At 29.9% G+C, this 23,939-nt stretch overlaps 1 protein-coding gene across 1 annotated transcript; it reads right to left on the bottom strand.

Moving 5' to 3' along the window:
• Positions 1-400: 400 nt before the first annotated feature.
• LOC130441944 (luciferin 4-monooxygenase-like) lies at positions 401-22,211 on the bottom strand. Its single transcript, XM_056775859.1, has 7 exons — positions 22,089-22,211; positions 15,552-15,788; positions 13,379-14,107; positions 12,993-13,286; positions 9,597-9,706; positions 9,179-9,357; positions 401-8,113 (listed from the first exon to the last, which is right to left on the bottom strand). The coding sequence occupies exons 2-7, from the start codon at positions 15,678-15,680 to the stop codon at positions 7,854-7,856; spliced, it is 1,701 nt and encodes a 566-aa protein (XP_056631837.1). The 5' UTR covers positions 15,681-15,788; positions 22,089-22,211; the 3' UTR covers positions 401-7,853.
• Positions 22,212-23,939: the final 1,728 nt, after the last annotated feature.

Below are 23,939 nucleotides of genomic sequence, written 5' to 3'. Positions count from 1 at the left end.
AGAAACTACGTTGACTGATATACTGAACGGAGGAAAAGAGGAAAATAAGCTTAAATTCGAACAGTTACGTAATATGGTATTATATTATCTTTTTATGAAGAAAAATTTTCAACACCATGTTACTGAAATTGGATGTTTATGGGTGTATATTATTGGTTATGGGTTTGCTGTCGTATCACCGGCAACGTTTCTTATTGTACTTTATAACACGTTGGGCGACAAGAATACAAATTTGTTGCTTTTATATGATTTTGGGTATAATTTTCACATATTTTATAAATTTTGTGATTACTTTTATTTTCTGACTGCACAGAAGATTGGATTTTTGGTAAGTTTCGCTTTAATGAAAAACTAAGTATGTTAATTGTACGAAAGGAATTGTTGAATTATAAGAGAGAAATAGAGAGAAATGCTTTATTGTCAAAAAGTTATTACAATTCGTAGACAAAAACTTGTAAAAATTAAAAAACAAACATAAAAATAACTAAATAAAGATACAAAAAACAAAATCCCAAAATACAGAAGAAAACCACAAAGAATAACAAAATTATGGGTATTAGTAATAGATAATAATTAGTATATAAGTCTATACAAAAATTAAACCAGTATGTAGCATTATGCAGCAATATTATTATTAGGATAGTCGTTTTGATAGTAGAAGATAATTTCCAGTAAATATGTCCTCAAATTATTGCGAAATGCAGGAAAAGATTATTTTATTTCAATTGGCAAATGATTGTACATTTTTTTGCATTGTAAAATATTGAGCCCATAACTAATCTTACGAAGAAATCCCAGCAGTGAGTCCTACTGTTTAGTCCGAGTAAATATCTAACAGCTCTCTTTTGTAGTTTGAAGATTCGCTCAAAATCGCACAAATAAGGGCATAAGAAACTGTTGGATAACTAATGAATAAATAAATAAACATTTGTAAAACATACTATCGTAATCATATTATTGGCATAAGGAAAAACTTGAAACAAATTAATAATTATTTTTCATCTAGTAGATTATTGTCAAATACGTGATATTCAATTAAAAATTGCAAATTAAATTGTCAAAGTCAGTTTGCTGTAAATCTTTTTTATCAATAATTATTACGTCGTATTTAAAGTTTATATTTGGTGGAATTCACCTTTAGTGAATATGCCGACATGCATTTGATACAACTTTAACTACCTATAACTCAGAAACGAGGGGTCGAATTGGAAATTTTTTTAAATCACAACATTATTATCACGTCATCTACTTACCCTCGAATTTTTTGCATCAATCTTCCCGTAAAATTAATATACCGTTAGTTGAAACTGATAAAACAGCAGTCGAATCAATGAGTTTCTTTCTCGAGTTGAATCAGTGGTTAGGATAGATATATTGACCAATAAAATTATCAGAACCGTTTTTTCATGTGATGCACACGGTATAATCTAGTAGTAAATACTATGCCAACTTATTGCATAATTTAAATGTAGAATCGGAAAGCTGATCATATGAATTACGCTAAGAGTTCCTTTTTATCTATTCTATTATCTGGATTTAGCTCCAAGTGAATATTTCTTGTTCACAAATTCGAAGAAATGGCTCGGAGCAACAATGAAATCATCTCAAAATCTGTTTCTCAAGTTGATAATCTTAAGAAATCTTATTTCTATAAAAAGTCACTACTTAGTTTTGTTTTAACCGAAAATATGAATATAAGTAATTAGACAGTGTGGTATGTGAATACATGTGTATAATTCAACTGATTTTTAATCATTGCTCATTATTGAAATGGATAGTATCCAAAGAAAAATATTTTTTGTTTCAGAGTGAAGATTTGTTATCATTTTTATACAAATATCCGTTGAGTAAACTATCAGAAGATGAAGCGAGTCAAGTGAGTTTAAGGGAAATCAACACATTTTCAAAGTTTTATGTTGAAATATTTATTTAACTTTTTCAGACTCTTCTTACAGAAGCCATAATTTCAGCATAACCCACGTTGTGCAATCGTTTTAGTAAACTTCTTCAGTCAACGTCCGACTTTTATATATCCTTGATATTATAATCGCTCATAAACTTTTCCATAAGTGTCTGAAATAGCTCGTTCTTCAATTTTTTGACCATTCTTAATTCACATTCATTTTTCTTATTATTATTTTATTGGAAATATGTTTTTCAACTATCCTTGAACCCATATTTCATTATGGTTCATCCAATCAAGTTTCCAGTATTCAAAAAAATGGACTGATTATGATTTTCATCAATCTTTATTTAATAGGTGATGACTAAATAGAAGGTTCATTCTGAACTTACGTTTTTCCAGCTTGACCATTTTTTTCATTCTACTCACTAACTCGGCCAGATCCGTCCTTTTTAGAATGCACCACAATGTTCATTCTAGTGTACCATAATTATCCAGAAGAGCTCGGAAACTTTTAGTTATAATTTTTTTCCTAGGTAGAAATGGTGGTCACAACACTAGTTCTTGAAAAGCCCCAATTGAGGGCATCGAATATTTATAGTGTAGGAACGAATTTGATATCTTCGGTAAGTATAGTTTAATTATATTATCGAGATAATTATCAAAATGATTCATTTTGAATCCAAAAATACATTGTGAAAATTATTTTATAAACATGATGAAAATGAAATGACGGATCAGAATAATTTTTCTTCGCTATTCATAAATCCTCTTCGTAACTTCTTGGTATTCATAAGTAAACAAGTTCAACAAATTCACTTAGTGAAAATATAGCCACTACATTTTTATATTATGCAGACTAAGCTGAAATATTAGGACTAGGCATAAAAGAATTACTATTTTCAGTGACAGTCCACTGCAACTGACTGAGGGAGCAGCACGATAGATATTTTAGGTCTAATCGACGCACACATTCCCAATTGTTCAAACAATTAATTTTTGGGAGTAGGAGATCATTTCGTTGGGCCACTAGAATAATCAGATCGGTCATGAAACCTTCCACCTCTGGATTTTTTAGTGGGAGTATATTAACAGCATACAAAAACCTTCATGAAATCTACTTCAACTTCTTAGACAACTATTCCATACCCATAAGATAAAACTCTTTCTCACTCATTTCGTCGATCGTTGGTGCTAGCAGTTTTTCTACAGTTTCCCTGTAGCCTGGTGAACTATCCCCAAACCGAGAACAACCGTTTTTACTTATCTAGAGCTCTCTTCGTTCTCTTCTGGTCAATGGTCGATCGCTTTTCCTCCTTTCAGCTAGGACAACACAACCCCAGCCCTGCAGAGGAGCATGAACATTTTTCCTTATCCATTCTTCAAACACCATCCAAAAAATCTCTATTCCTCTATTTTGAATGAAGTTCTATTGCAGACTGGATCACTTTTCCAAACGTGATTTTTGGAATAGAATGATAAAATTGTAGGTGCCCATCAATTTGGGCATTTTTTACCTAATTATTTTATTTTTTTTATTTTATAGATATCTGGAAATGTTGTTAGTTACGTCTTGGTTGCAGTGCAATTTAACGCTGCTTTTTCGCAATAAAATTGTTTCAAGGATTTCAAGGACAACTGCTATATTAAATAAACACGCTTTAGTATTGATTTAAACACACACAACGTCTTTTAGACTACACATTTGTTTAAATTGACTTTTTATTCAGTTGTAAATGATGATTTATCCTTCACTAATAAATATTTACTTTTGAGGTGGTCTTTTGTGTTTTGAATATATATGTATAATACAGTTGTTTTGTGCGTATCTTTTATCTATGACTGCGACGTTGTACGATTAGGTTTCATCCAGCTTTATCGTGTATGTCCGATACTTCAACGAAATCGTATGACACAGACAGGTCTGACTGTTGCAGTACAACACCGTCAATTGCATAGATTTTTTATCCGCTAACCGGTTCATTCTTGTTGAAATATCAAATATTGCTTTGTGGTGCGTATAATCATTGCGGAAAATGGCGTACACGAAGAATTTTTTGAACTGTACCTATCATTTGGATGCAGTTGCAACTCCTCTAACAAATCAACATGACTAAGTGAACACCGTTTCATGAGCTATTTTAGCATCAAAATCTGCTATCTACTTTAGTTTTTTTTATTACACACGAAGCGAGAAACGATAAAAAAATTTCATTTTGGTCTGACTTGACTGACAGCGAAGACTAGACTGCGGCTTCTCGTACTTCTCTTTATTTTGTACTTTTTGTTTATAAAATAATAAAATATACAACTGGTGATTTGAATATATTATTTATAATAATACAAATACGTAAGTTAATAAATATGTTTATGCTACAGATTAGGTCAAATACCCTTAAATAGAAGAAGAAAGACAATTTGAATACCTAATTACCAACTCAAATTATGATTTTCAATAATTATAGAATAAATGTTTCAGTTTACCATCTTGACAGTTGTTTTTGAAATAGGTTATTTAAAAGTAACGGTACACCCTGTATACTTCCAATACTTTTCCTCAACTATGTGAAAAACCTTTTATTTCATCCTTTTTTATTAAAATATAATCGAAATATTAAGAAGTTATTTTATGAACATACTGTATAATGGACATTCAGCTGGAGCTGGATAAAGACATAAAATATGTAAATCTTATTTAGAAAAAAGGCGCAATAGTATTTATTGAAACTTGTCATGGGCGATTGTCATGTTTATTTTTTTTTCTAATTTAACAAAAAAACTAGAGGTGAGTCAGCAATTTGGTTTAAATATAACCTTAACGTTACATTTCTTTTAATTTCTATATTAACCGGATAATATTCACATTATTCAATTTTGATGTTTTACCAAAACACTTATATAACAAATTTTCGTTCTTTCTTTTTCTTAAGGACGTCATTAGTCGTGTCCAAGTGGAACAAATTATTAACATTAAATTCTATTGGGGTCATCCATAAATTACGTCACACGAATTTTATGATTTTTTGCCCCTACCTCCGTCCTTTTCACAGCTGGTTACATTTGTGAGACTCCCCTTTCCTTAGTGTGACGTCACATAATTTGAAAATTACATTTAAAAATTATTGAATGTAAAAGGCGGTTCCAGAATCAGTCTTAGTTTCATTTCCATCATAAATTATTGTTCAATTAAATTAACATCAAATCAAAAAATTATGTAGGTACTGCTAATTGCATTAATAAATCCGACTAGATCTTAAGTACATCAGATGATTCCGTTTATCCTTTGAAACATACTAAGTATTAAATTTAGAGCTTATTTTAACGAGTATTTTAGTTTATTTTATCAAATTCCTATGTAATTAAGCCCGCAAAGTAGTTTTATCTAAACGAGGTTACCTTTATCATGGATGTTTGTATAGATCAAATTTTCAAATTAACTTCATTTAAGTAGGAGTTAATAACAAAAAGGGTGAATTGTAATTATTACGGGACCCTTTTGTTTTACTTTCAATATATAACTTAAAAAAATATAATATTAAGAGTATTCCCACTACAGGCTAATTATCGGAATTTGCTTTTTCTCAAATTAATGAGACTGATCATTTTGTATATTTCGTGCATAAGCAATGATTATAATATGTATTTTTTTAAAGCTCCTGTTACATTATAAGGGAGTGAAATAATCAGCCCTTACCTTAATTAGCAGAAAAATATCTTTTTCGAGATCTATTTATTATGAAATATAAGTACTTATTTTTTCAGAAACATTTCTTAATCTTGATGATCTTAGTGAAGTTTTTTCCTAGAATCAATAGAATCAGATAAGAAAAAACATGCAAGATATCTATTGTTTTTATTCTCAAAGTATTGCATTTAAAATAAAATTTTTATTTTATCCAAGTAAATTAATAATGAATAAGGTAAACGTTTCTAATTAATAGAAAATTTTGAAAACTACTAAATTCGCAAAATTTACAAAATTTCAGGAGAACAAACTTACTTCGTAGGAAGTAATATCTCCAAAGGAGGTGGACTAAGGAAATTTTTTTATAATTATATATATATATATATATATATATATATATATATATGTGTGTAATTTTGAATCTATGTTGTTTGTGTTATTAAAATGCTTTACAATAATTTACAAGATCAATTTTCTAACGAAAAGATATTACATTGAAGTTGCTTACTCAAATTTCATTACAAAAAGTCATGACTTAAAAAATCGTTAAATTCAAATTATCGAAACAACTATTTAAAAGAGGTGCTCAAAAATTTCACTATGCTAATAGCATCAATAAATTTTGATTCATTAAAATTATACTACCTCTAACAGATTTTGTAAGGTGAGGATTTTGCGACATCTTAAAAATAATCGCTACGATTTTATAAAAGTTAAAATCGGCGTTATTCACATGTCTACGGATTATTTTAATATGAAGAAACGATAAGTAATAGGTTTCAACTCCTTATTATTTTTTTCATATGTCAAAATAAGGAAGTTTACTAAAATCAGGCACATAGTTGTTTTCTATCAAACAATATTACTTTAGATTGAGTATGTTTACAAGTTGATTTGATGAAATAAAAATCAAATCAAAATTCACACCTAATCTTTCAACAAAATAATCCGAAATTCTCGTTAATACATCAATATTTTATGTAGTTATAACTGGAATAATTTTACTCACTAATTTTTTTTTTTCGTGAGAAATAATATTTGCACCACATTAATTGACTATATTCCTATTGTTTAATATAAGATACAAAATTACTAAGTAGGTACTACAAAAAAATCGTTGTTTTATTGCAGAAATTTCAATTTTAATGAATAAATTTGTAATATGTCATTCGGCTTGTTACTTTTGGCTTCAAACATTCCTTTGTTCACGTATTGTGGCCCAGTAGCCACTTCTGATTTATTTATTCTAGCAAATGAAATAAGGAACTTCTTTTTTTCGTAAACTCACCAGTCTATGAAGACGCCAAAATAACAAGAATTGGAGAATCTAAATGGAAGATTATGAAGAAAAAAGCATAGATGTTAACAAGAGCTGCTTTTTTTGCTACAACTTTGTAATTATCAATATAATAATATAAATGTTAATCTCGTAAATCTAGTAAATCAGAAAAATGATCAGTTCCAATATTAGGTCGGACCAGTAAACTTAATCAAGATATGAAATGTTAAACACTTCCACAAAATATACGGTATGCTGAGAAAAATATTGAAATGCTAAACATCTTAACGATAAGATACGAAAGGAAACTATTTACAAAATTCATGAAAAATTAGTGCGATAAATATATGAGACCTTTAACTATACTAGAACAACCTCGCGAGTGGTGTCTTAATGTAAACTAATACAATTTCTTACTTGACTAAAAAAATGTCTGTTTACACAAACCTACATAAAGAAAGATAAAAAAAGCATTGAGAATACAACACGGCAAGGACTGAAGTGGGAGGTCGATAACAAATTAATTTCTTCAATAATTCGAATGTCAAATAATTGAAACAGAAGTGACTACTGTGCTACAATACGTGAATAAAGGAATATTCAAAATGTTTGAAGAAAAACGTAACAAATCGAATGGTATTTTACAAATTCTTTCATCAATTGCCATTTGAATGAATAAATTGTAAAGCAAAGTTTAACTAAATATTTTAAAAATTCAAACAAACAATCATTCTCGTTCTTGTTTTTTGATTTGATATTCTTTTTAACTTTTACCATTTTATTATACTGTCATTATTTTCGTTTGATTGTTTCGTTTAAATAAATTGTAATAAGAAAAATATCATACCGTCCATTTAAAATAAATAAATAGAAAATAATATCATATCATAAAATATAGTGTAAAATACTCGTTATTCAGCTCCAAAACTATATAAATTCTTCGTGACTTTTATCGTTTTAATATGGTTTGCTCAGTAATTCCTATTTTACGAGATCGATGGTCTTTTAGCATATTTCCAACAGTGATGTTCGTTCGCGAGTACTTTAAGCTCTTTTCTTTTCACCTTGCCAGATGGAGTTAAAGGTATACTGTCGATAAACATAATCCCTCCTCTCAGCCTCTGCTTATCTTGCACCCTACTCTCTATGTATTTTTCAATTTCTTCTTCAGTTATTTTACCTTTGTAGCTTTCTTCTAAAACTATTAGTGCCATGGGGTGGTCTCCATCTTCTTCGTGCTTCCTTCCTATAAGAGAAATAAGACAATTTTATACTAGAATTTCTGTTTTGCCTGAAAAACTAGATACGGAGTCAACAAATCACACACCCATGAACACAAATATGCATAGAAAATAGTATAAATTCAATTCAATACGAGGTATATTCAACTAAATTATTTTATTAAAGGCGAAGTAAAAAATTGATAAAAAATTTGTCTTAATTTTCTAGTACTACCTTTTGATTATAATTGCAAGCATTTCGGGAAAGCTTTTTTCTAAATCTATTCTATATGTTCTTTCGTGGCCTGGAATGGTAACATTTTCTATGACAAAAATCACATAGTGCTAAATCTGCCGAATGAAGTAGTTGTGGATCAACAAAAAGACTTTTAGTTGTCAAAAAATGGCTAAGCAAATACGACTTGTAGAAAAAATGGTTGTCACAAGAAAAAATTAAGCAGTTCGCCCACTTTTTATGTCATTTTTTCCGCACACCGTTTCGCAACCCCCTTTGTAACACCTAGCAGGTAACTGAAGTTCTCTTGAACAACCTCTAACCTAAAATACCCTCACAATTAAAGGAAAACATCACATGACTTCAATGTGATCGTTATAAACCCAATTTGTATTCCTATTTTCACTCACTTCGAGGTTAGGTACGTTTTAATATCCTACGCTATTTTCGTTTTGTTTTAAAGTGAAAAATGCATGCTATTCTGATTGAAAAAGGAGCTGAATATTATTTATTTACTAAAATATTTCAATTTCAAAACTTGGGACTCCAAAATATTTATATTGATTCGGTATAGATTTATTGTAGATAAACCTTCGAGGTTTAGCTTAGTTATGCCCTTCAAATGAAGAATTCATAAAAGATATATTAGTTTCTAGAAATTCAACATTAAACAATGTGTGTTATATTTAGAAAGTAGTGTATGTTGGTCGAGATTTTATGCCACTTAATACCGTGTAGTCAAAATTTTAAAACTACACGTTTATTAGATCAGCTAAATATAACTTTTGTGACATATACCAAGCTAAAGAATATTCCAAGCTTTCCTATTATTTGAATTAGAATGATGTTAAATTACCTATTACTACTGATTGTCGTACTGCAGGAAGATGTGATAATTCCAGCTCCAAAATGGCCGGCGGAATATGCCACCCTCTATATTTCAACATTTCTTTCAGTCGATCTACTACGTAGAAATAGCAGTTTTCATCATACATTACAACGTCACCAGTTCGGAACCAATTATCTTTGTCGTATCTTGAAAAAATAGAATGGAATTTAAACAAGAATTTTATAAAATTATTCTTCACACGAAGATCTCTGAAGATGACTTGGTTATAGAAACGCGCGCGAATTCAATAGGAATATCATTAGAAGTTTAATTTAAATCATTATCTTCTTTATATGTGAAATGATTATAGAGATATAACTTATCTTAAAAATTTATAAATATAATATTTGTTGGATTTTCAATTTAGATGTTTGGGTAGAATTACCTATTTGAAAAATCTCTATTGTAGTAACCGTTCATGACGGTTTTTGCTTTAACTCGTAGTTCTCCTGGTTGATTTGGACCAAGAATTTCTTCAGTTTCCGGATCTACCACCTATAAAAAATACAAAATAATTCATATGCGCATTTCGAACCAAAGGATTGTAAATAATTTCCAAAGGAAGGCAGTCGAATCTGTACCTGACCTCTTCGAGAGGTGCCAATTGTTTGTACTAATAAGTCTTAATATTTTTTAGTTTCAACAGAACAAGATAGAGAAACGATTACTATCTATTTCTTAGTTAAAAAAATAAGAGGATAAGGCTCTGAAACTATTTGTACTACTGAATATATTAGATAAAAACAAAATTTACTAAAAAATCGTTGTTTCTTTTATAAATCCAAAAATGCGAGTGGTACTAAACATGACAACGATTGCGTAAATTTTCTTTTGCACCTCTCATTTCTTTTCGTTAGGGTGTTCAATTCTGTAGCTTATATCATGAACATGTAGTGTTTCATTTAATGATGAGTTAAAACTGAGTTTTTCTTGACCGATTAGCAATCTTGTTGAGTTTTTAGATTCAGGCAGATCAACTGTAGGATTTTTTAGTACTTTAGTAGAGTCTTGAATATAGTCCGTATTACTCGTCGATAATATAGATTTTCATTAGTGAAAAATCAGATCTTTTCTCTTTATAATATTAGTATGAATTAAAATAATTAAAAGGGCAAATTTTCTATAGGGTATTTCCAGAAAGTACCTTCAACACTTTTGTAGCCTTTATATAAAATAGTTATTTATGTAACAAGTAAGTGAAAAAATATAACTTTACTCACGAGTTTCATACAAAATTTTCTCCACGTCCGTAGATTTAAATAAATTCGACAAACCTTTTATCAATTTTTATTTTATAATAGTAATATTAACAGTATAACTGTAAGCATTATTAATTTGAATTACTATTGGTATTTGAATTGGCAACATTTAACGAGTTCAAAGAAATACCATCGTCTATAGGTGTATTAGTACTTATTGGATTGTTGATAGGATCGTGAACATTTACAATATTGCTTCTATTGCTAACTACGGTTTCATGCTTTTTGACCGATTCAGAAATTACATTCTTTATGAATGCAAATGAATGAAAAAAAAAACGTGAATATTGTGACGGACGTAGAAAAATATTATTGTGATTCACTTTCTAATGATTTGCAATTTTATAATCAAATTCCTACAATGATTTGCAATTTTCAAGAATCTTATCTCTAGGAAAATACTTTTGACAAAAAAATCATTTTTATGATCTGTCATTGGTATGTATGAAAACTTATCAAGTATTTATATGGTATCACGTATTTTTGATAAAATTAATTTATTTCTAGATAAGTTTGAATTGATTTTCCGAAATATTGTTTTTCATATTAGAAACCTTAGTATAAGAATACGTACTTGAAAATAAGAAAATTTATTGAGTTAGAATTAATAAAAATTTTAAAAAAGAGAAGACATCGAATGAAGTTAATACTATAGAAACTTTTTTAAATAATAGAGAATTCAAGTAGATAATACTGACATAGAAAAAATTCTGCAAAATTTGAAAAATATTTGCACCAAATCTGAAAATGCATATATGCAAAATGATTTGAGTCTGTCGGATATATTTCATCATATTTCTTATACTTTCCCTTCAAAGTACCATATTTCAAACGTTATCTGTAAAATTTTGAACTCATTCACATCAATAATTCATCCGATACATTTTGTAAAAAACAATTTTCCAGTTTTTTTAAACAAAGAAGAAAAATCAATTTTGTGTGTTGACGAAGCTTTGTTTTGTAACAGAAAAATTACTATTTGAAGAACATTTGAGCGTATTAATATGGTAATTCTACAAACATTAAACAGTATAAAATAGTCATGAAAATTGTGAAGGAAAAGCTCATTTCAAATTAGCATACGACCGTGAAAAAGCTGCATGTCTGATTCAGAACGTAGTTTGGAACTGCTTAGATAAAATAGAAATGATTTATTGCATTCAAATATGATCAAAGAAGCTTGGATTCATCACTACGTATCATCAAAATGCTAGTCATGTTAAAGACGAACAAAAAACTTTTAGCAAAGGTTGTGGATTCTGCATTTGGGATATACCTGATTTATTTTCTACCGATTATTTGATATATGAAAAACTAATGATGAAAACAATGACCAAATTAAATTAATTGAACTCGTAATTCCTCACGCAATCAACGTATGAAGCAGATCTTTCCGTCAACAATATTATTTTCACACCTGAATAAATTAATCATCAAAAAAGTGTTTGACTAATTGTATTTGTTTGTTTTCTGTTTACTAGAGCGGAATTTATCGATATGGTTTAATAAGTGAAGCTAAAAAATATATTTTGAACACTAATTAACGGTCGGGGTTATCGGGTGAACTTAGGAAGTTATTTGCTTTTAGAATCCAACATATACTGAAAGAAATAATGTATCAATCAATAATTAGAGGAATTAGAGTCATCATTTTCTAAATCGTAAGACTCTTTGTTACAAAAATAAAAACCAATAATAATTAGGATTCCAAAGAAAGTAGATCCATGTATTTATTAGGAGACAGGTCACACAAACAACAAATCCAGGAATATCAAGGCTAGTTAGAATAAAAACCAATATATTGAAGGTTGCAGCAAATTTTGGAAAATGATAAGCTTCAATATATTGTGCCAAGGACACAATTATGAAAAGGACTAAAATAAGTATGCGGCTTATTACCCACATCTTTCAATATATACATTGAGCAGGTCTTACAGAAATGAAACAAGAAATGTAAAAGAATGTACTGCGTTCACTATTTTTCATCAAATTTTTATTGCAAAGGAAAAAGAAAAAATTGGGTATATAACACCAAAGCTAAAGAATAATACGAATTATGGGGACGTGAAATAAATATCCAGAATGCAGATTTAGTTTTGGGGAAAAAACTATTAACTTTTATGTATTAAGGATTAACCAATACCGAGTTCAAACATGTCTAAAAGACATAGAGCACGAGGAAAACCTGTCACACATAGGTTTGCTATGGAACAATACTGACTAATAAGAAACGAGATCAGGACAGTCGAATTTAATTATATGAGAACGTGTCTAAAAGTCACAAGAACCACAGAAATGAAGTAACAAGTGGAGTAGAAAACAGAACGCTTGGTATGGTATGGTCACAAAGAATGTCAGAGCACTGGAGGCTCAAGCAAATACTGGATTGGGAATCTCCAGAGAGATGATGACCTCATGCATTGCACGTGCGATAATAAATAGAGACCTGAGAGTAGAGGACTGGAATGAAATAGGACAATAACGGCGAATTCCAAAATTAATTGATGAATTTTTTTACTCACTTTGTACCAAATTCCTCTCATCGGCAATCCAACAATATCAGGATTGCTTTTATACAATTCTCTTTGGGTTTTATTATGAAGTTGAAAACTAGTTAGAACACCTATTTCCGTTTGTCCGTACGTCGGTACTATATCGGTTTCCGGAAGTATTTCCTGCAAAGCGAAAATATATTTTTTGGATAAAGCCGCACCTCCTGTTGAGATTCTGACTAATGTATCACAGCTAGCGTCTTCGGGTTTACCGCATTTCACCAGTTCTGTTACTTGAAAAGGGGTTAAGAATACCCCTGAGACCTGTCAATATAAATAATTTGTTAAGTTCCCTTCGTTAAGAGACAAAAACCAAAATATATTTCGTAAAAATATGGTTTATAAGTTGTACTTACTCTATATTTGTCAACCAAGTACCAAAATTCCTTAGCGTCGAAAGTGCTGCACAAAAGTCTAGTAACTCCAGTAATAGCAGACAAAAATAATCCCGCACCAGAAGAATTCCAATATAGAGACCCATATGTTAAGAAACTAGTACCAGATTTTTTTATGTTCATTTCATATATTTGTCTCAGTTTATCCACATCATTATTTTGAGCTGGCGGAACTAGCGGCGAATGATGAAAATAGTAATAATGATTCAAACATATACCTTTAGGGAAGCCGGAAGTACCGCTACTGAAATATATAGCGGCAGTTTCCATGGGATCTTTGATAAATATAGGTTTGAACTCATGTTCTTCTTCTTGCGGTTCTATAAACTCAGAGAATGCTGTGAATTCCTCCGTAGGACCGAAAACTACTATTTCAGTTTTCAATTCCAATTTTTTCGTAAAATATCTGATTTCTTTCAAAGTACTTTGTACTGTAAAAATAATTTTCGGCTTTACATCCGAAATTAATTTCTCAAGTTCAATGTTAGATAAAGTTGGATCAAGAGAACAAGGAATGGCTCCGATCATGTGAGAAGCAATTATCGGAACGCATGCATCCAGATGGTTATCTGAGCATCCTGTGACTATGTCTCCTTTCTTTATTCCTTTTTTCTGTAAAACAATGGCTGTTCTTATACATCTTTGAAGAAGCGAATCAAAAGTGTCTTTCTCTCCCGTTGGTGCGTATATCTAAAACGGTAATGGTAGAAGCAAATTTAATAGGAGCGCAAATTACATGAGATTAATTTATTTTGAAAGATTGACAATATTATAGCTTATAAAAGAATTTTTTGTTAACAACAACGGTAAATATCTCATTATAGCAGCAACTAAGTTAGTTAACATTTATTTTGTGTTGCAAATTGACAAAAAATTTCTGAAGAGTACACGAAATGCTGAAATTTGTCAATGGTGATAAAGAAGTAACTTTAGAATATTTAGAAGTGATATGTTTGATTTAAAAGGGAAAAGGAATAATTTGAGGACGAGCAACAGTCTTTCGATTTCAAAAACAGATGAAAAAACGTACAAAAATTAGAAAAACTCGTTACATCAGATTATTTGAGATATCGTGTGCCGTTTACTGTAAGTGAAAATTTAGTTTATGGGAACGAATCTGAGCAAAGAAGAAAATTATAGGTCAGTTCTGAAATTTTATGTTACATTTGAAACTTATTTGCTATAATCTTCACTGATAGAAGTTATTATGATTGTACAAAGAGAAAAAGGTTTTAGAAAACAAAACTGAATGTTGAGAAGAAAATTACCACTTGTATGGAGCGGAAAGTGATCTCGTTACTGCGATGCGTAATTCGAAGACATATCAAATGCATTTTAAGGTTATTGTGATTTGTGAATTTTGGGTGAAATGGCAAGCAAATTGATCGGGAATAGAGAAACTCTCAAACTCCATTAACCAGCTTTGATCGATCATCCAAAAACATTTGCAACAGATTGAGAAAGTAAGCAGAGCAAAGGCTTAGGTTCTCCATAATCTGTTCGAATAGAACAAAGCCAACAGATCCATCACATGCAAAGTATAGCAATATACAGAACCGTTTTTTGATCACTGTATCTCGCTCTTAGTAGTCTCTCTCGAAGTAACGCGAAGCCGGATTTCCATCTCAAGAAGGCATATTCTCGAGATATAGTACACAAAAACCGATTGATTTTTATCGATCTGGGGTAGAAAATTTACACACTAGATGGCAAAATGTTGTGGTACTTATAAAAAATGAAAATAATGTATTCGTTTGAATTCAATCTAAGAAAGTGACTCCACTTTCCAGTCCTTATTAATTTGAATCAAGCTTTCATGAATTAGGTCAGTACTACCTTCCGCTTACCTTAATATGGGTGTTTTCCCATAAAAAAACTAATGAAATATTGTAAACATTAGAACATTTGGTTTCTTTCAGATAAAGACAAAAAATAGTGTATCACTGGGGGGCTTCTTCAACACTTAGAGATCGTTATTTATAGAGGATCTTACGCGGAGATTGGTCTATCGTTTATAAGGGTAAAAATGTTAATTTGATGAATTACCAGGGACTCGTTATTATAATGATAAAAAATGATGAATTTCTTGCTTATCCAGAATTACTTTCACTTTAATTAAATACTTAATACTTACCTGCGCAACTTTGGATCCATTCTGTTTCATTCGTTGAAAAAATACATTTCCTATTCCACCCAAGTGATCGGCGGAAAAATTAACATCCTGTGTTTTAATAATATTGCCTTCTATCCAATAGTTACTCATTTTTTTGATAATATTATGTAAATAGTGAGTGAATTGAACAACACTTTCAACGTAAATATGCAGCTTAATTTTCAACGAGTTGACTTGAAAACATAACGTTGACTTAACCTTGAATATTTAATAATTTATTGTTGATGATTAGAATACAGTGTAAATGATAAAAAAATGGGAGATAGTACCATCTACGCGTAAATATTCGTTGGTAAACAATTTAGTTTTGAAAATAGATAAAAATAATATTTTTAGAATGGATGATGCTTGTGGTTGTACCATAAATAATTTTGTGATGATGTTTAAAACACGCTAACTATTTGAAAAACAAAACATTTATAAGTTTATTAAAATGTTGAAGTGATTCTCATTTCGTATTTTGCGAAGTGTTGAAATGTTCGTTATATACTCGTTTTTAGAAATCAAGGAAACACATCGTATAATATTTTCTTAAATAAATATTTTATAAAATATTTTGGTGCTTGACCTTCACAAACATATAACTTCAGATTGACAACCCTAACATATAAATTAATCACTTAATAATTTAAAGATATTCGTCGAAATTTCTTTTTTTTTGTGTTCTAATAAGATTCATAAATAGAAATTGAAACTTTGTTAGAATTATTCATGACCTTGTTATTATTAATAGTTTTTTTTTATTTTAAAGCAGTTTTATCGTTTTTATAACTTCTTATTATATTTTCTAAACATTGCGATGTCTGTCCAATGTTAACAGCAACACAATCATTACAAGGAACCTCATACATGTTATTAATCGATTTTACTCCTAATACAGTTCTGCTTTTCCATCATATAAACTCAGATTACTTAGTTAAATAGTTCATTTTGTATACAATACTGCTTTTTGTTTTTGTTGATTTTGTATACTGTGACATCAAAAAATTATTTTGTTCATTCCAGATTATCTATTTCATGGTAATAATTGGATATTTGGATTCTTTTGGTATAGCAGTAACAGAGTCATTTATATAACAGAAAAGAGTTGTCTAATGATATTTATTATGCTTCTAAGATGTTTTATTACAAAATTATTTGGATGCTCCCATAGCTAAACCATCAATTTTTGTATATTTCATTCTCAAATTTGAAGGGACTATTAGCTAATTTCAATTTTGTTCCTTTATATCTAATAAATCTTTCACAATTGTATTTGTTGTGACGAAATTAAATGAAATTGGATTTATCCCATGAACTTATTTTTGATGTAGTTAAAATATTGTGTAAAGTAGTTTGCAAATGATTACGTAGATGAATAACCTACGTTTCAACTCCAATTGATCGAAGATGTTATGTTCAATATGGGAACCATTCTATTTTAGACGATTTTTTAATAGTTTTACAAATGTTTGTTAAATAAAAATTCTTTGCTTATTTCCGATTCGAATTCCTAGGGGGGTCCTGTTTCAATTTTTTTGTAAGCTGTCTACATTAATCATTATTTTAATAAAATATTGTGTTTCATTATTATTTTATTATATCATTTTCTCAATATTTCTTGAATATACATAGGGCAGACATCCCAATATCTAGAAAATGTCATCAATTTGACAAAAATGAATGAAACTGCATTAAAAATCTAAATCTAAATAGCACAAAAATTCTTTCGTTCCCCACTATATATAACTAATTATTTCAATCAAGCATTAAACAGTTAGTAAAGGTGATAAAAGCTTGATAATGAAGCTAATACTCTACAATATAATGTAAGGGGATCGAGAATTTGGAAGCTATAGTTTAATTATCACTAGAATCGAATGTTTAGTATGAATAATGTCACTGCAGTAAGAAATTAAAAACAATGGATTTGTAAAGGATAATTCTAACCAAAAAAAGCGAAGAAGTCAGGGTTTGAGTTTAAATGAAGAGAAAAAAAAAATATTCATTGATTTGTGGTATCGAATGATACCAAAAGGAGTAGTAGTAAACTCGTTGCGAAGTAACGTCTTAATAACAGAACCAAATGGTGCACTCAACTTTGATTAGCTTATTCAAAAGCAACATTTATATAATAGTATCTAAATAGCTAGGTTAGGTTCGGTTAGGTTATTTGTATTAACATCAAAATTTTTAATCTTTACATACGTTTCAATTTGACATTTTATAATTTTTCAAGGAATGTGTAGCGCAAAAGGAAGAATTAAGTTTTGTATGAAACGATTCCCAACGATTAGTCGTTCTTGTAACCGAGATACATGTCATTTGTAGGGACCCTTGAATTCAATGTTCAATTTTGTTAAAATTTAAGCAAAAAATGGAAAATTGATCTACAACGTGATATAATAATATCCATCGAATTCAACGCAGATGCGATAAATAAATGTTAATAAATTAGATAAATACGTATTACGAAACATTTTTCAGAAATTATTTCAAAACAACTGTTTCCTAACTAGTTTCCTATTGATAAAAGATTAAATCATATTTATTTCTTCATTGTGTGATTAGTTTATTTACTTAATGTATTAGTGAAATTGCAAAAAATACAGAATGATAATTTGAAGTTTTTCATATTACATGATCTCCTAATTTCAAATATATTCCATGATTATTACGTTAGTTGTCGGTTATTTTTCAAAATTGACTCCAAAGACAGTTCATAGTGAGATATAGTTTCCACAAATTTGATTTTAATAATTTTTCGCTCAATGCAGGTTTATTATATCTTTTATAGCAATAAAAGGTTTTTACCTGTTAAATTTAATGCACTAATAAGTGATTTAGTTATTATCTAGAAAGATATTCCACAATAATTGATAAAAAAAATTATGTTTCGGTCGTGATTTGAAAAAAATTAAAATACATTAACATTTTTATACGATTAAGACCACTTGTGACTAATAAAATTGGTTCTCAGAAAACAAACTCACATTTCTCGGTAGAGGCACAGAGTGATAACCACAAATGCAAGTAACAAAGGGCACTGAAAAAAAGTACAACTGTCTACCTAAAGCTTAATAAATATTGTTTAACCTAGAGGAGGGACAAGGTTTGACCAATCCGGGTGAGAACTATCAATAGCGTTTAAAGTCAATTGCATACCGAGACTCGCAACATTGGGTATAATGTTATAGCTGGCTATGTGAAGAGCCTAGGGCAGGTTCGGCACGTTTTTAATAAAAGGGCTAATAGCTGAGAGAGAAATTTCATTTTCTATTTTAATTTATGCCGAAGAGACATTGTGTTAACAGCTTGAAAATCAGTTTGGATATATAATAGGACGTAATGAAAAAATAAACAGACTGGAACCAATTTGTTTGATTACTTTGAAAACACGTTTTGATGATTTAACAATATTGTGTACGAGTATTTTGTATATAGTATGACAATTTCGTTCGGAATAATTTTTTTTTTATTCTTATTTTGGAAAATTGTATAAAACATAACATAAATTTGCCTGTACCATGATACACTCAAATTTAAAATAGAAATACAATGGATGCTTGTTTGTTCATTGGTTCAATGAATCTGCATTAGAATTTTGAGGTACTTTGAGGCACGGAACATTATTGTTTTGTTTTATCTTTATTTAGTTATTTTAATGTTTGTTTTTTAGTTTTTACAAGCTTTTGTCTACAAATTGTAACAATTTTTTTAGCAATAAAGCATTTCATTCTCTCTTTCTCTATTCTCAAAAATACCGTCAGTTTTAACTGTCACTTCATATATTCCCGGGTAATCAAAACATTGCAAATTATTTTCCAAAATGTTAATTACTAAGATAGCAGTGAGTATTCAATCGTCATATCAAAAGTTTTGCCATGGGCATACAAATTGTTATGTTTCTAAAACTAAAAGATCTTGAATTTTACACAGATCATTAATTTGTGTGAGCGGAGGTGTTGACTACTCATATGTAAAAGAAATTAGAAAGGTGGGAAGCAGTTGCCGAAGATTACTTCGACGACAACGTAAAGAACAAAGTATTAACAAATAATAACGGTACCATACAAATGATGAAATATATAATGTATTGTGTACTTTTACTAATAGTTAAAGAATTCTTTACATGTTTGTATGTATGGATTTGGGGTCTCGTATACACTGTGACCCAAAGAATCTATTATGTCCCCCTTTCTTGCTGCGATACTAGAGAACCCAGATTCTTCACATTCAATTTATACGAGAACTAGTTTTTTCTTGTATATTTTCTGCCCATTTGATCCGACATTCCATATTTAATTTATTAATATGATCAGTTTTCACTAAGTTATGTTTAGAACTTAGAACAGTTTCTCTTTCATTTGGGCTATTTTTATATGTTGTAAGAACACAATTTGTGATTTATGATTTATATAGAAGAATGAAAAAAGTGAGGCATTTTATCTTTCTATTATTTAGCTGCTTTCGATAATTTCTTCTGATGGTGCCAACTGGTTTTGTTTTATTTTCTTCAATATCTTTGTCGGGAGTAACTAGTGAAGAAGTTATTAATTTCTTTGATAACTTATATATGTCTGGACAAGTTTTAGAACGCAATTAAATAAAAGTCATTTGAAAACTCAAAATTTCAATCATTATTTCTTTTGGGCAATATTGGTATAACATATATATATGCCGGAATTGAAGGAGGGGCATGTATTTATAATTACCAATAAACGCAATTAGATATTGTACAAAATTTCGTAATCCTGTCATTATAAATAACTTTTTTAAAATAATTGATAGTAAAATGTTGTCAAAATTACTTCTTTAAGTAATCTAGAGTTAATGAAAATTTGTCCAGCTTCAATAATATAGAATAATAAGCATGATTATTTCCAAAATGAACACGACAAAAAAAGACATACCGATTGAATAATTGTTGCAAATGTCATTTTTATCTAGGAACATTTAAAACCGAGGTAGATTATGATATTTTATACAAAGACCTATATATTTCAGATGCCTTTTTGTGGTTGTGTCTCCTTATTTTCCTTTAGAAATACTTGTATATCTTTTTCTGTGAAATTTCTGTGAAGTAAGATTAATAATTTCGCAGTTTTCATAATTTTTATGCTACTTATCAATCGAACAATTTTTAAAACAATCTAGGGACAACTAGTATAGAAATCTGTGGTTTATATTGTTAATATGCACTTAAGATATCTCACATTATGTGAATGTATCCTTCAAGCTAACAATAACAAGTACTTTTATAGAAAAAGTACGGGTAAGTGCCGACAAAAATATTTATATTCTCATTTAGTATGCGTCAAAATACGTCATGAGTTTGGGTGCAAACAATCCATTGAGGCCTTGTATATAGAATTAGTATTTATATTCAATTTTCACTATGGTATTAATAATATACAATCCACAACTTAAACACACGAACCATGGTCTCCCAGATGCACACGAAATTGTTTCATTTGTGTAAAACATATAACGAGTGGCTCAAAAAGAACGCATGAATTTAAGTTTAGTAATGGTAGGGCGGTTGTTTTCTAGGTTAGGGCGTCCAGTTTTAGTAGCAATGGCGCGTTTTCGTTGTTGAAAATTTTGCGCACAGAGTTCAATGTTCCACGAAATGGTTGGCTTACTTCTTTTCGCACAACTGGATTAGTTATGAAGCATGATTGTCAAAGGGAATGGAAAACTTCGAAGAAAGACCTTTGATGTGTATCGACGCCGAAAGACGCCATCTGTCTGATGTAATCTTCTAAAAGTGATCAGCTCACTACAGTGCTTATCGATATTCCAATGAACAAAGTCATAAATTGGATAATCTAAACATTGTATTCATGTGAGACGATTTTGTATGTATGTAAAAAGCAAATTATACTGGTTTTAAATTCATGCGTTTTTTTGGCACCAGTTTTTATTAGTATTCGGCCAATTATGGAGTTAAAGCAGTATTTCCAACCGTTAAATTTCTTCTTCTTCATCGTATTAGGACTTAGTCCTGTGTTTGCATCAATGGTTATCTAGCTGCAGTTGGAATGATGGAAACCAGATTTCATACCAACTTGTAGGTGGTCGTCCTGGTAGTCGGGATGTATTCGGTTTTTCTTTCTTTGCAATCTTTGCCAACCTGTCATCTGACATTCTGTCCACGTGGTCTATCCATTCCCTTCACCGATTTCTCGCCCATCTCACTACATCTTGGATGTCACATATCTCCCTTATTTCATCAGTTGTACGAGTTTTGTCAATCCAGTTTTTTCAAGTGAATAAAAATCTTGTTCAATAAGTACCCTGTCGGAGCGGCTGTGTTGTGGAATAATTATCCGCTCGAGGTAAGGAATTTAACATAAAAATGGCCAAAATTCTTACGATTCACTAACATTTGTGTTTTATGCTTCCATTGTGGTATAAAATCCACATTTAGGAATAAATTATCATTTTTCGGAAATAGTATTTAAAATCGTTTTCTAATCTATATAATTCACATATAAATTTTGTTTGTTTGCTTACCTATTTATAGAAAATTATTATTCACACATTACGTGATGTTTAAACTTTCTACTCACGTTTATTCGATTTACCTACATCAGAGCATGATTACATGTTTTCAGGCTCTGACATAGAAATATCAATGAATTATATTTAGAGAGAAAACCTATATAAATCCATATTCCAGGAACGTATTTCATGAATTTTTATTTATAGATTAAGAAATTTTGAACAAATGCATTTTTAGATATTATTATTTTGTAGCAAAAATATCACCACGAGAGGCAGTTAGTTTATATCTAATGCAGCATCAGTTTTGATAAATATTTCCTACTCGATTTGAAAAAAAAACATTACTCGAGGAAATATAAAATTATTAATTTGACTAATTCTTTAAATCTGTCTGCCTATCTAAGGACGTCCAACTGTAAAGTGTCTAATACATCATTTGTCCAATCTTATAATTGAGTAAATATAATACGTGGGAAAAAATAGTGTCAAGTTAAGCTAAAAACATCTGCTAAAAATCTAGCTTCTTCGCAAAGAGTGTTAGAGACTGTGGTTTTTCTATAAAATTTGTTTTGATCAATTTTTCTCTTTTCTTAAACTACTAAATTTTATTTCACTCTACATAGTTGGCGGACACACACACACTGAGCCAGTACTACACAAAAAAACCCAAATCTAGCTCTCTAAATTATTTTTTTTCTTTATCGGGATCTTTCCAAAAGAAGCCGTATCCCATATAAACATCCCGCCATTTTCTTAAAAAAAAAATAAACAAATCACAAGAGATTGTCTTTCTGTCCTCTGATCTCATTTTTGCAAAGTAATGATATGCGTTTATTAATTTGCAAAAAAGAATGAAAGTTCAGTTTTGTCAACTCCAGCTAAAGCGTTCCTAGATGGAATGGTGAAAAATATTCTTCATTTCTGAATAGAAATAAGAACTTAAAGCATTAGGAAAGCTCTTGGTGTCAATGTGTTGACTCAAGCCGGCCAAAGAAAAATCATTCTTATTTTGTCTACTACTTCGTTAGTTTAATCAGCTACAAAGACGTTTATTCTGTAGGAAAGAAAAACGCCGGAAACATGTTAAAGACGCATAAGTTCGAAAGGACAAAATTCGTGATATTTTAAATGAAGCAAAAGATATTCAGATTATTGAACAAAAATGAACAGAAAATAGGTATTCGCAAAAGGAGTTTAACAATCGATCGTTTTTCTCATACCCATCTGTTGAAATTTTTACATATGTGAATAATCGACGGACCGAAAAGCTTTTTTGTGGACGAGATGCACCAATACGATATTGAAATTGTTAAAGAAAGATTGGACTAGGGAAACTACGACCAGTAGAAAACTGAAGAATGCCTTAACGAAAGCATATCTGTATGAAGAGTTTTAACAGATGTTCTGACACCACGTTACTGTAAGGAATAGACAAACTCCTTAATTTCAGCGATTCGTTTCTGCCTTCAAAATGAACTACTACATAGTTGGATTGGTTTTTAAATAACAGCCCGTCTCTGGTTACCACCCAACATCATCGGTTTAGTTTGAATCAGGAACGCTGCATTTATATATTAAATGAATACATCAATATTCGGATTTTTTTTCAAATGAACGGTTTCCATAAAACACCTACATTGACTCGCGATCTTGAATTAATACATGTGAGTTCCGTTGAACTCAATCCCATCTTATCATATTTGTGTTGTGCACGGTTAATTGAAATATTTCAAATGTAATACAGATAATAAATTAACTAGTACAACTCTGAACTTCATTGTGTAATAAAACTGATAACACATAAAGATAAAATATCAAGATCATTGTCATTATAAATATTATAATAGTTATAAAATCAAA

The sequence above is a fragment of the Diorhabda sublineata genome, chromosome 3 (assembly GCF_026230105.1).
Source record: "Diorhabda sublineata isolate icDioSubl1.1 chromosome 3, icDioSubl1.1, whole genome shotgun sequence".
In the NCBI taxonomy this organism is placed as follows: domain Eukaryota; kingdom Metazoa; phylum Arthropoda; class Insecta; order Coleoptera; family Chrysomelidae; genus Diorhabda; species Diorhabda sublineata.
The sequence above is the reverse complement of the archived record's forward strand: the minus strand, read 5'-3'. Positions and strand labels throughout refer to the sequence as shown.

Bases quoted from the DNA above. Each gene is read 5' to 3' on its own strand.
- LOC130441944 (XM_056775859.1), bottom strand. From the start codon at position 15,680: ATGAGTAACTATTGGATAGAAGGCAATATTATTAAAACACAGGATGTT. The intron at 9,707-12,992 runs GTGAGTAAAAAA...TATTTTTTATAG, and splicing joins TGAGAGGAATTTGGTACAAA to GTGGTAGATCCGGAAACTGA. The intron at 9,358-9,596 runs GTAATTCTACCC...TATTTTTTCAAG, and splicing joins AATAGAGATTTTTCAAATAG to ATACGACAAAGATAATTGGT.